Below are 13,204 nucleotides of genomic sequence, written 5' to 3' on the forward strand. Positions count from 1 at the left end.
GAGCCGGAGGACGATGAGCCGCGCTCAGGCTGCGCGGAGCCCAGCCCTGCCCCGCGCGGCCCCGAGCTCCGGGAGGTACCAGGTGTCCCCAACTTTGGGCACCGCCTCTGGGACCCCCTAGCGGCCAGCAGGCAAGCTAGTGAGCTCCTGGTATTCTGTGCTGTGGGCTTCGGTGGGCAGAGGCAGGCGTGGGGGACCGTGCATGCCGAGAGCCGCCTCACACCTGATAAAAAAGCCAGCGGAGGACCCAGCACTGCTATCTTGAGTTGCTGAGTGGAACCTCCAGGGACGACAAGGGGAGGGACAGAGATTAGGCCGAGAAAGGGCAGGGCCGTCTGGCCAGCCTAGGCAGGCGCCCTCTGTGCCAAGTGGGGCTCATCTCCCGAGGGAGGGGACTCCAGAGCCCCGGGCCCCTGGCCGGGCAGACCTCCCACCCCGCGCGTCCCGACCCCAGGTGCCACCGCTGATGTGCCTCGCCTGCCATGCCGCCCTCCATCTCCGGCTTCCAGGCCGCCTACATCAGCGTGGAGGTGCTCATCGCCCTGGTCTCCGTGCCCGGGAACGTGCTGGTGATCTGGGCGGTGAAGATGAACCAGGCGCTGCGGGACGCCACCTTCTGCTTCATCGCGTCGCTGGCGGTGGCTGACGTGGCCGTGGGCGCTCTGGTCATCCCACTCGCCATCCTCATCAGCATCGGGCCGCAGACCTACTTCCACACCTGCCTCATGGTCGCCTGCCCTGTGCTCATTCTCACTCAGAGCTCCATCCTGGCCCTGCTGGCCATTGCCGTGGACCGCTACCTCCGCGTCAAGATCCCCCTCCGGTGAGTCTGCCGTCGGCCGAGGCGGGAGGTGCCGGTCACGCCCATGCTGGGCAGTGTGAGGGCCATCCCAAGAGGCTGGACGGTGGGGCACAGGGCCCCTGTAAGCCAAGTGCCCTCTGGGCCGTTGTGCCCCAGCGCACACTCTGTCCCCTGCCCTCTGCTTTCCAGTGCCAGGCTGAGCTGTCGCTGAAGCAGGAGGGTGCTGGGTGGCTGGGGGAGTGCCAGCCTGGTGGTGCCCAGGACCCTGAGCCACGCTGCTGCTGTTCTCTGGACACAGCCAGCTGTCCAGCCTGGAGTGAGGGACTGGAGGGGCAGCAGGCTGCCGGGGGCTGTGAGCGTGTGTGGAGGGTGGCCCACCAGGAGCCCGAGGGCTGCGCTCCAGCCAGACAGGGCAGCCCTGACGCAGACACTCACACACGTGCTGGCTGGCGGCGCCCTGTGGGTGCCCCTGGGAGACCCGGCAGTCAGAGCACCTCTGCCCGTCACCCATGCCGGCAGCTCCGTTGCAGCAGGAGGAGGGACAAGTGCAGCGCCTTCTCTCGACCGCCCTGCTTGTGCACAAAACTGGCAGGTCTTTGCCAGTCACCGCACGGGGACTCAGTCTGTGTCCAGGCAGCACCAGGGTGGGTGGCCTCATGGGGACTGACTTCTCGAGAGTGCAGGTGCCCCAGGGGCTCCTTCCCCGGGGCTTCCAGGCCACCATCTCAGCACCAGGCAGGGCCTGGGCGCACTGCCAGCGGCCCTGCTGGGACAGCCCGTGAGGCCCCTCCGTGTGGCTCGGGGGCTGTGGCCGGCTCTGGCACCTGCCGTCCCTGCAGCAGCCTCCATATCTGGGACATGGAGCCTGTGGCCTCAGTTGGCACCTTGCCCGGGCAGGCCCAGCCACCCATGTTTCTCCCATTTGCACTGAGTTTGTGCAACTTTGGGAAGCTTTTTTCCACCTACTCTTTTTCCTGTTTTCACCATGTTCCCATCAGGAAGCTGCAGTGGGAGCAGGTAAAGGGAAAACTCCAACCCAGGTGTCTCCTGACGCTGTTCGGGGCAGAGCCTCCAGGTTTCCCAGGGCAGGCAACCTGGACACCCAGGACACTTGCCACCGCAGGGCCTTTGAGCCACCCCGGGTCCCAGGTCCTGAGGGCTGTGCAGGAGACACTGGCCGCAGCCCACTCGAGTGGCCAGACCTCTGCTGACCAGGTGCGGCCGCCTTGGGAGGCTCCCACGGACAGGCAGGTGTCCTGCTGGAGCGGGTGTGCCGGTGAGCAGAAACCTGGCCCTGCTGTGACGGAGGGGAGACCTGCCCTGCCTGCCCTGTGGGGCACAGTAGCTGCCGAGCTGCCCCCCGCAAGGGTCAGCTTTCGTGCTGCAGGCCTCTGTGCACCTGGGGGTGGGGGGCTGCCTTCTGAGGGTGGCGGCTGCACTGAGGCCAAGCGTGCACGTCTGGCTGTGTGACCTCAGAAAGTCACTCATTCAGCTGCTTAAACTTGGGTTCCTCATCCACCAAAGGGGACGTGGACACTGTCCCTTCTTCCTGGGAGAACATAAAGCACATAGTCTGGGTTGGGCATGTCGTGCGCAAGCCACACACGGCAGGTTCGTGTTTGTGGTCTCCTCACGACCGACACAAGGCAACGTAGACGAGCGCTGCCCCTACCCACACACGCCCCACCCCGAGTTCCCAGGGAGGTGTCCAGGCACCGTGGGTTGGTCAGCAGTGCCTGAGGGGCAGCGGTGGCACTCCGTCTGTGCCTCTCGCTGCACAGAAAGCCTGGCATGGCATCAGGCATGAAACAGGCCCTCAGCTGCCAGCGACTGAACTAGCTGGATGTCCAGAGCTCACTCGGTTGAGCCTCAGGCAGGCCTCCCAGATGCTGACCCTCTGACTTGCCGTCTCTCTGTGGCCGGGCCCTCCCTGCTCCCCGGCCTCTCAGCAGCTTGGGCCCCAGTGCCTGGAGGGCCCCCCTCCCAAGCTGGGCTCCTGGATGGAGGATGGGCTGAGGCGGCAGGGCCCTCCAGGCCCCTGCCTGTCACACTCCCCATGGGCCCCCTGGAGTCGCTGGGCTGCTGGATCTGAGGGACACCTCTCAGCCCGAAAGCCCTGGCACTCTGAGCCAGCCAGCCGTGAATGCGGCCTTGGGCACCGGGGAGGAAACTGGGACCAGCGTCGGCAGGTGTGTCCCTGCAGCTGCTGACGTGTCTGTCTGCTGGACCCCTCACTGAGCGAGGCACCGTTTGGTCAGTCAACCACAAGTTTTATTTCCTTTCACTTGGCAGATAGACAAGGGAGAAGACAGGTTCGCAGTATGCAGCGCGGTCCAGTTACCAAAAGAGAGAAAACCTCCAATGGCTGATTCATCAATGACCTGTGGTCATTTACATGTGCTTTGCATGTCATTTGCATAACACCTTCACTTGTTTGGCGACTGATGCTCTATTCCTCTTAGCTCCCGATTCTGGGACCCCCCCCACCTTTGTCTCAGTACCCCCTACCCCGGGGGTCTGGGTAGCACCCACTCCAGGGGCGGCCCCTGCAGAGGAGGCTGGCGGGACTCCCCGAGCAAAGCCCTGTCTGTGGGCAAGAGACCCGGTGGGTGGGGTGGGGTGAGGGGAGGTCGGTGTGTGGGAGTCAGCCTGACTTGAGTTTCAGCCTGGCTCTGTTCCTCACTGCCTCCTTGGGTGCCCCCACCCCCGGGCCCCTCCTGGTTAGAAGAAGAAGGGGCGGGATGTGCCCTCTCTGAGGTCCCTGTCAGCTCCGTGGCTTTTCTGTGCCGTTGCTCCCGACCGTGCTGTGTTGAGGTCTTGGTGAAGCCGTGATGTTTTAGCCCCTGGCAGGGAGCGGGCGAGAGGCTGCGACTTTACCTGCTGTGGCTCAGTGCTCACAGACTCTCACTGGTGGAGACCCTGGGCAGCCCCTTCCCGCAGACACTTCTTTAGATGAACTGAGGTCGAGGTCAAGCAGGGTCAGCGATTTGCCCAGACGAACGTCTTGTCAGGAGAAGAGACAGGGTTTGAATCCAGGCCAGGCGCCTCTAAGCAGTGAGCCCGCATGTGGCCTGAATCAATCCCAGGAAGCTGCAGGGCTCACGGGGGAGGGTGTCGGCGGGGTGGTCTCTCCCCTCTGATCTCCTGCTCTCCACTCAGCCCACACACGCTCCTCCCTCCCTCCTCACCTTCACCCCAGTGGGCAGAGGAGCCCCTGGTAGCCTCGCCTCTGTCCACAGCTGGAAGCCTGCCCGGCTGGGCTGCTGACCGGGAAGCACAGCCAGGAGCGGAGGCCGGCCTGCTGGACCAGGCTCAGGCGGAGCAAGAATTTGGGTAGATTAGGGTGGGTTCACTTTCAGACACCACTGTAGCCCTCCCCCTTCCCCACTAGCTTGGGCTTCTCTTGACAGTGAAAGAGGGCTGTGCTTGTACCCACGCCCACCTCCAGCCAGCCGCTGTCTGGGGCCTTCAGCATTCCCCTTGCCTGGACAAGGACGGGTCCTCCGGAGGCCGGAGCCTCTGCGGAGCAGCCCTGCCGTCCAGCCCCCTCCCCTGCAGGAGGGGAAGCAGAGGCCAGGGTTCCAGCGTGGTGAAAGCCACCCACGCAGGAGGTTTGTCCTCCCCTGCCTCAGTGCTCACTCTTATTCCCTAGCCTCTGACCCTGAAGGCGGAGCCGGGCGGGAAGAGCTCTCAGTCACCCCCTTCAGGGATAGAACAGAGTCAGCAGGTCACTGCTGGGCTGAGGAGGGTGTGATCGGTGATTAGAAAAGTCATTCTTTGTTTGAATTAGGGGCGGTTTTCAAGTAGGTTTTGCCAAAGAGCGAGCTGGGCCCGGTGCCGTGGGCTGTAGGTGAGACCGACGTGGATGGGCTCCCAGGGTGGCCACTTCGCCACGCTGGCGAGGAGGCGGCCCCCAGGGGGCCGCCTGCCCAGGTCTGAGCTTCTTGGAAGCAGGTGGAGGCCCAGGTGCCCTCTGCAGGGGTCCTGGGGTGGAGTCCTGAGTGTATGTTTATTGTTTAAAATGTCAAAAATCTAGGAAAAAATGAAGATGAGAAACTCATCGGTAACTCTACCACATGCGGATGTGTTAATATTTGGCATTCCAGAAACACCCTCCGCATGTCTGTTTCTCTCCCTCCCTGGTCATCACCTGTCATTCTGACACAGTCAAGAGTACCTGTGGCTTTATATTCCAGTTTGTTCACCTCGTGTTCACCTTCCCACATCAAGGGACCAGGTGAACGTCTCCGTCAGGTGCTCAGGGCGCATCTGTGTCTCCTTCCCCGTCGCTCATGGCCCAGGTGGCTTTTCTGAGCTTGGTCAGTGCCAGACGGCCAGGAGCACATCTGTCTACCCGCTCACGTTCTCCCACGCCCGGCTCCGAGGAGGCCGGCTGTCTGCATTTCTTCAGTAAAAGAACATCATATTTTATTTATCCATTCTTACACTTTCGCTTACTGGGGTTATTACCATGTTTGAAAATCATTCCGACTGTCACAGCATGACATTCAGGAACCTCGTGGCTGGGAGGGTCTGGCCGACCCTGAACCCTGGGCTGCGTCCAGCACAGGCCCCAGCTGTGAGGGGTCCCGGGCGGCAGTTTCCCAGCTCTCTCTATGCCAACTTGGTCTCCACTCCAGCGCGGTCACTCCTCCAGGTCGGCCCCACGGGAGCTGCAGCCCCCGGGAGGGAGCCTGGCATTCCCCCGGCCCCCCGGCCCCTCCTGGCTGCGTGGGCGGGACGGGTGGGCCGAGAGGCTCATCTCGTGCCTGCCCTGTCCCCTGGATGTCCTGTTACTCAGCCTCTCGGTGAGGAGCGCCGTCCCAGGCCGCAGGGCGGGGGTGTGTCCCCTGCTGGTTGTCCCGCGGGGGCAGGGCAGGGACAGAGCAGAGATGAGAGACGACATGGGGCCCTTGGGCTGTTGGCCGCCCCCACAGCCCACTACACTCAGGCAGACAGCTCTGTGGGCATTCACAGACGCCAGACCCCGTGACCACCGCCCAGGGCGCTGTTTGGGGCGATTTCCGCCACCCACAGGGCTCCCTGGTGCGGCCCCTGGTCAGTGCCCTCGAGAGTGACCACCAGGCTGGGCTTTGCGTCCGTCGGTTTTGCCTGTTGTTGAGCTTTTTCTAAAGGAAGTTGAGTAGCGTGTATGCTTTTCTATATACCATATTGTGTTCAGTTTAAGCACTGATTTGTTGACTTTCTGACATATTTGGAAAAAAGAGCCCAGCCCAAGAGTTTGCTTGTGGATTGGATGTGGGCATGAGAGAAAGGAGAGTCAAGTGCAACCATACTTTTCGTCCCGAGCCCCCAAAGCGGGGCTGCGGGTGCGGCTGGCATGAGAATAACAAAGGTTCCCTTTCGGACTCGCTGGGTCTGGGCCCAGGGTGATGCTGAACAGGTGGTTGAATGTTCATGGATGGACCTCAGGGGTGAAGTCAGGGTGGGGGGTGGGGAGCCACTGGCAGGTAGGCCCCGTGGCTGGACAAGTCCCCGCAATGGAGAGGAAGAGCAAGGACTGAGCGTTGATAGGCTGGGGAGAAGAGCGGGCACCAGCACAGACAGGGAAGCAGAGCCAGACACATGGAGGGGCCCCAGAGCCCTGAGCACGGTGCCCGAGAAGCCCGGTGTGCAGAGCGGGTCGGAGGCAGCTGGCAGGGGTGTTCCTCTGAGGGGCCTGGAGAGCAATGCAGTGGCGCAGGGCAGGGGGCGGCACTCTGTTCCCTGTTGTTCTCTCGGATGCGGTGACATTAGTCTGTGTGCCGACTGGGACTTGGTACAGCATGGAGTGAAGGAGGGGCTTTCTGGAGTGAAGTCCTGGAGAGGGGGCAGGCGGGGACCTGGGGGCCACCCAGAGGACCCGTCTAGAGGGCCGTGGAGCTCAGCTCCAGGCAGGAGGCAGAGTGTGTGGCGCAGGTACTGGGAGGTGACACCCCTTCTGAAGGCAAGTCAGCGGTGGAGAGAGGATGTGAGAGGCGGCGATGCACAGAGTCAAGACCGAGAGTCGTGTTCAGCTGCAGGGCACAGCCCCTAGGAGAGTCCCCTCCCTCACTGACCCAGGTGCCAGACCCTGGCCAGGCTCCAGGCCCCTGCCTCTGTGCCCTTAGGGACTGGTGGGCGAGAGCGATCTCCAGGGCAGGGGCAGAGCTGCGCTACAGCCTGAGGAGAAGGCAGGGAAGGGAGCCGCCCTGGCATCCCCGCGTCAGGCTGTGCCTGGCCTCTCCCCAGGGCAGCCGGTGTCTGAGGGAGGCCGGGCCCGCGGCTCAGGGCCAAGCACTTGCACTTCAGTCTGAGTGCACCAAGAAGCCTCAGAAGTGCTTTAGGCAGGGGTGACGTAATCCCAATTGCATATTTAAAAGGTCGAAAGTCCTTAATAAAGTATTAGTGAATCAAATCCAGGGGTATACAAGAAGCATGATCTGTCTCAATCCATTGCCCTGTGTGCAAGGGCCGTACGCCCACCACGTGGACACAGGGTGGTCCGGCCTGCTGGGTGCAGGGTGGGTGGGGGCAGGGCGGGCTGTGGCGGTGTGGGCGGGCAGGGCGGGGTGTGGAGAGGACCGGAGAGATTGCAGCCTGTCCGCCTCCGAGCCCGGGGGGTGCTGGAACGGATGTGCGAAGTGGAGAAGGAGTCAGCTGTGACTCTGCGGTTTGTGGCTGAAGCCACGGGGCGGATGGTGCTGCCCTGCCTGGAGTGTGGGGGGGGTGAGGGAGGGCGGCAGGTTGACCCAGATCCTCAGAGAGACTGCAGTGGAGGTGACGGCAGGTCCCCCATGGTGGCCCTCTCGCTGGCCCCTGCACAGTGGTCTCTCCACCCCCACAGCACAGCAGGGGCTTGTCACAGATGCCGGGCACTGAGTGGCAAGTGTCAGCTAAGGCAGCAGGGACGGTGGTCGCTCAGGCTGCCTGCGGTGATTATGTGCCCAGCGCAGACCCAGGGGGAAGAGCTGGTGGGCACGGGGCGCTGGCAGCTGGAGAAGGCCCCAGCTGGCCTGACCTGCCACAGTCCCCTTTAGCTCCTACAGCGAGTGTGCTTGGCAGGGCGGGGGTGGGGGGAGAGGGGGAGGAAGGGGGTTGGCCCAGGCACTGGAGCCAGACCTTCGGGCTCTCAGAAGCATCCAGTTCCCAGCCCGCTCGCCCCCTCCCCCGCCCCGGCGTAGCCAGAGCAGGCTGGCAGCCTGGTTTCCCTCCCAGTGGAACCAAGGGCTCAGGCCACAGCCACCCAGCTGGACCAGGAAGTCAGCGGGCAGCACCCTCCTGGGAGCAGGCGAGGGGAAGGTCCATTTGAAGGGAGCCCCTGCACCCTTGACACTTTCAGTGACCCCCTTTCTGGTGAGGGGTGCCGCCCTCCCTGTTCACGGGGACGCGCCTTGGAAGGACAGTGTGAGCATACCGAGCACACACCTCTTCGCGCTTCCCCGTGTTGTCGTGAGGCTTGCGGACGAGACGGAGGGCCTGGCCAGTGCGGGCACTCAGGGAGTGGGCGCTGTTCCTGGGTCGGATTTCCCGGAGCCTGTTTGACGTTGGCGCGCGGTGTCCACTGGCCTCCACCGTCCGCTGCGCTCAGGTCTGTGTCAAAACAAGCTACAGGCTCTTGAGGGCCAGCTCGGCGCTCTCCCTGCTCTGCCTCGCACCCCAGCCGGCCCTCAGCAGCTGGCTGGGTCGGTGTGGCCCGAGAGGAGGGTGCTCGCCTGGAGGACAGCTCTCGGGGGCAGGGGGGGTGGGAAGGGCCAGTGGGACGTTTCACAGTCACCCACAGGCCAAAGGCAGGCCCTGGCAAAGGAAGGATTATTTCATTAAAACACCCCCAGGGGATCGGGGGTGGGGGGCTGGGCACAGGGCAGTACAAGGTCTCGCCCCAGCTTACCTGGCAAGTTCCAGGGGCGGGGGAAGTACCCCAGGCTCGTGACATCCCCACAGGCCCCTGCTTCTAGGAGGGAGGGCTGTGAACAGCTCCCCCCGGGACCTCCGTGTCTCCCGAGTCCCTCCTTCCCTCCGGGGAGGAGGACGTTCAGTGTGTCTGGGGAGTCACTGAGCCCAGCAGACGCAGGGGCTGGCCCTCTGCAGGGAACTCCCCCTGACAGGCTCCTGGGGGCCACCGTGAAGACAGTGGTGCAGCAGACACCGCCGGGAGCACTGGTCGGGCCCCGGGCCTGACCGTCTGCACCAGCCAGCGAGCTCGCAAGGGGTGTGAAAGCGTGGCTGTAATCAGGACAGGGGCCACGTGGCTCCGTGGGGCAGGCGCGTGGGGTGGTGTTCACACATTTCACACCTGCGAACTGTGTGTGTGTGTGCCTGTGTATGCGGGGGGTTATACCTCTTCATTCTTACTTTTACTTAAAATGCAGGCCCGGGCTTCCAGATCATTCACGAGACTGCCTGTTCACCCCGTATTCCCTCCTCCCGCCCAGCCCCTCGTGAGTCCCAGCTCGGGGGGCCTGCTCCCTGTGCGTGCTTCACCCCCGGGGCAGGAGCGCCCTGTTCAAGTCAGCATGTGTCTGTGGTGACCCCAGGCCTGTCCTCGAGGGCACAGACCTCAGGCAATGACTCCCCAGGGGTCCCAGGAGGAGGCCTGGGCAGGCTCGGTCCACTCCGTCCGGCTGGGCCCTGGCAGCGCCCAGCCCCGCGCTGCCCTCCCCGGGGGCTGGGAGCGCTGCCTCTGCCTCCGGCCTCTTCTTCCCGCCCAGGCCTCGGAGTTCAGAGAAGGATGAGACCTCTCAGATAAACACCCCGGAAATCTGCTCCCCTGTCTCATCAGTCTAGTTCCTGCTCACTCTGTGAGACTCTGCTCAGAGGACACCACCTCCAGGAAGCCTTTCTTGTCCTGCCCTCACTTCCCTGCAGCTCCCGGGCTCCCCTGAAACACGGCCCTTGTCCGATCTGCTCACTGGCCCAAGCCCATCCTTGCTGTGTCCACGCTGCCCAGCCTGGTTCCATTTTTGTCTCCAACAACTGACCCAAGGGGTCGCTGAAGGGACGTTAGTAGCAGCAAATGGTCCTTGAGCACCTGGTGTTCGCGAGACTGTGCCGAAGACCCGGCGTGGGTTCTCTCGTGTGAATTCTTGCACAGCTTTCTGAAGAGGCAGCATTTTGTCTGAACAGTGTAATGCAGCCCTGGCTTCCACACGTTCTGAGAAGCTGAGGCTCGCAGAGGTCAGGCAGCCACGGAGCTGCTGCCCGCAACGGGTTGTCCAGTGAGCAATTGAACCGGTGGATGAAAAGACCTGTGTTTGAGCCTTGGCTGCAGCACTGCTGGGTGACCTTGGGGGAATCACTTACCGGTCTGGGTCTTAGTTTCCACGTCTGTGAAATGGGCTCAATTCCGATACCTGCAGCAGAAACCTGCCTGTGAGGCAGCTCTGTGGGATCAGGAGGCGAGCATAGCGTCCTTGTTCAGGGGTGGGCTGGCTGTGGGTGTGTGGGGAGGATTAGGCACCCCAGCCCTTTGCTCCCGCTTGGTCTCTGGCCTGCAGTTCAGAGCTGGCCCGGGGCTGGCCTGACTGCCTCGCATGGACCTGCAGGCTTGTGGGGGCAGAGCACGGACCTGCACGGTTGTGGGCGGATGTGTCCCATGCCTGGAGCACACCCGCTGCCTCTCTGTGTCCCGCCTGTGGGAGCTGTGGAGGGCTCCCTTTGGGTGCTGGACAGGAGGGTGAGGCTCGGTGACCAGTGGGGAGAGGGAGGCTCCACCCGGGCAGGAATGCCTGCCCCGTGTGCGGCGGGTGCTGGGCTCCGGGAGTGTGTGTCTCCCCACGGCTGAAGCCGCATCGGCCAGGAGGGGGCAGTATCAAGGCCCCCTCCCCCCATCAGAACGTGGCCAGAGTCCGAACTCTGTAGTGAAGACGAGAAGAAAAACGTTCAAGGGACACACTTGTGAGGAGACTCAGGGGTACAGGAGCCCCTCCCATCTGTGGGGACCCGGGGGACGAGGATCCCCCAACCCTCCCACTGCCGAGGGCGGCTCGGGCCTGGGGAACCGGAGCCCGGAGCCAAAGGCCTAGGCTGCCGCTGGCTCTCTTGACAAGCCACCTCATCGGTAAGGGGACTCTCGGTCCCTGGTCCCCACCCGACTCCCTGGGGGGCGTCAGCGACACAGGCCAGAGGCAGCCAGGCTGCTGCGCTGGCCTCCCCGTCTCAGCCAGACGCTCTGACCCTGTGTTTCTCCGCCCGTGAACTGGAAGCACCGTGTGCCTCTCGGGTTGTGGACGCTCCCGGGAGGGCGAGTCTCCCCCAGCGCTCCGGCGCTCCTTCCCCTTTCTGGGAGGCAGGACGAGCGGTGGGCGGCGGTGTATGCGTGTCTGTCTGTCTGTCTGTCTGGTGCGGTTGGGGTAGGCAGCCGACCATCCACACTGTGGCCTGAGGCTTCCTTTGCACGGACGGTGCCACAGTGTGACTGTGGGGAAGTGACTGTGGCCTGGCTGGCTGCCACCCGGAGCCCGAGCACAGGTGAGGGCCTGGCCTGTCACTGCTCTGGGCACAGGCCCAGGCACCTCCCCTTCTGCCACGAGCCCGGCAGTGAGCGTGGGGGCAGCCTGGCAGGAGGGCCCCCAGGAGGGGAGACCTGCTCTGTGGCGGGTGAGGGGTGCCGGCTGGCCCACGGCGCTTCGGTGCCACCTTTGTGGTGCATTCGATCTCACTGACGTTGGCAAGGCCGGCATCAAGTCCACCGTACAAAGGAAGGCGCTGAGATTCGGGGAGGTCGAGGAATGTGGAAAAAAGTTCCAAAGTGGAAAAGGGGGCTTGAAGAGCTGCCTGGTGGGCCCCTGGGGGGGCGCCGTGTGTGATGTGCCTGCTCGCTTGGCCTCTGTCATCGTCCCGGCTTCTGCAGACGACCGGGGTTGGCGCAGGCTGCGCCGAGAGGTGAGAGCAGGGATGGAGGCTGCCATGGCCGCAGGCTGGTGTGGCTCCTTGCCGGCCCTGCCTGCTTCCTCTCCGGACCCAGCGCCTGCACGTGCCTGTCTGCACGACCCCTCAGTCCCAAGGGCGGGGAAGCCAAATCTGGAGGCAGAAATGATCCCTCGAGGCCCCCAGAGGTGAGCGGTGCGGAGAGGCTCGGGGAGGCCTTGTCTGCCCGCACAGGTAGAGGCGCCGCAGAGAGCCCGGCCTCAGCTCCGCAGCAGCCAGCCCTGCTGGGGCTCTGGGTGCTCCCGGACCTTCCTGGGCCTCCGTGTCCCCGTCTGTGACACGGCAGCGGCAGGAGCCCTATCAGTAGTGTGAGGGGGCCTCTGCCCTCCCCGCCTCCCATCTGGTGCTGCTCCCCAGGTGCTGATTTCACTGATGGTGCGTCAGTGTGGACCTGGCAAGGGTTTTCCTCCTTCTGGGGTGCTCTGTCACCTCCCCCCAAGATGAGGGGCCGGAGCTGCATTGGAGCCGGGCACCGAGTGCTGCGGGCCTGGAGAAGCTTGGACCAACCGGCACGAGACTGTGCCCCTCGGTTCCTCACGGCCACAGGGCAGGTCCCTGCTGCAGCCCCAGAGCAGGGCGTGGGGGCTTCTGACTTGGTTGCAGTTCCGTTTGTTCGGCCACCAGCTGCATGACCTTGGCCTAGCCCCGCAGACTCCCGGTGCTTGGACCAAGGACAGGGAGGAGACCGCTGGGAAGCAGGGGCCCAAGGGACTCTGGACGCCTGGGGGAACGGAGGCAAGTGTGGCCCCCGAGTCACAGAGGCGGAGACAGGCTCTGAGAGGGGGGTCCGATTTGCTGGCAGCAGCCTGAATCTGAATCAGACCTTGTCGCTCTAACGCTGGCCTGTGTTTGTCCCTCTGTTGGAGAAGTGGTCAGTAGCTACAGAGGTGAGAGGTCAGGGGCGGGACTCGAACGCTGGTGCTGGGCTCTAGCTCTGCACCCACGGGGCAGCTCCAGGGCCCAGAGTGCGACCTCTGACCTCCTGCGTGGCCCGCACTGGGGGTGTTGACTTCAGGGGGAGGGAAGGCACGCTGGTGTCCCCTCCCCCCTCCCCGGCCCTGTCCCGCCCGTTCCTGCCTCGTTCAGTCCCTAAGGCCCGCTGTGGCCAGCAGCCTGGTGTTCTTTTTCCAGCTCCGCACTTCCAGGCTTTTGTGTGCGGTGGGTGGAAAACACGGCTTTGATTTAATAAGCTCCCCCCTCCCCGCCCCCACACCACCGCTGAGGTCCCCGCAGGGTCCTGGTGCGTGTGAGCACCTTGCAGGGCTGTGCGGAGGCGAGAAAACCGGCTGGGAGGGCCTGGATGGCTCGCCCCTCGGAGTTCCAGGCCCCCTGCCGCTCCGTTCTCGGGTGCAGGCCACACCCCACGGAGAAGCACAGGCTGCTCCCCACGCCCGCGGTGAGCAGAGTGCCGGCCTTGCAGCGGGAGGAACTGGGGTCTGACTCCTGCTGGAACCTCCTAATGAAGCGGCCTAATGAAGCCTAATGAGGCTTCAC

The 13,204-nt window shown here is 63.9% G+C and overlaps 1 protein-coding gene across 1 annotated transcript in view; it reads left to right on the top strand.

Annotated features, from left to right (window-relative positions):
- The window catches only part of ADORA1 (adenosine A1 receptor), a 24,699-nt gene continuing 11,495 nt past the window's right edge, over positions 1-13,204 (top strand). The window contains 1 exon segment of the mRNA XM_053659615.1: positions 1-823. Coding sequence (XP_053515590.1) covers positions 483-823 — 341 coding nt within the window. The 5' untranslated portion in view covers positions 1-482.

Source organism: Artibeus jamaicensis, unplaced genomic scaffold (assembly GCF_021234435.1).
Source record: "Artibeus jamaicensis isolate MK-2021 breed Jamaican fruit bat unplaced genomic scaffold, CSHL_Jam_final scaffold_754, whole genome shotgun sequence".
Taxonomy (NCBI): Eukaryota; Metazoa; Chordata; class Mammalia; order Chiroptera; family Phyllostomidae; genus Artibeus; species Artibeus jamaicensis.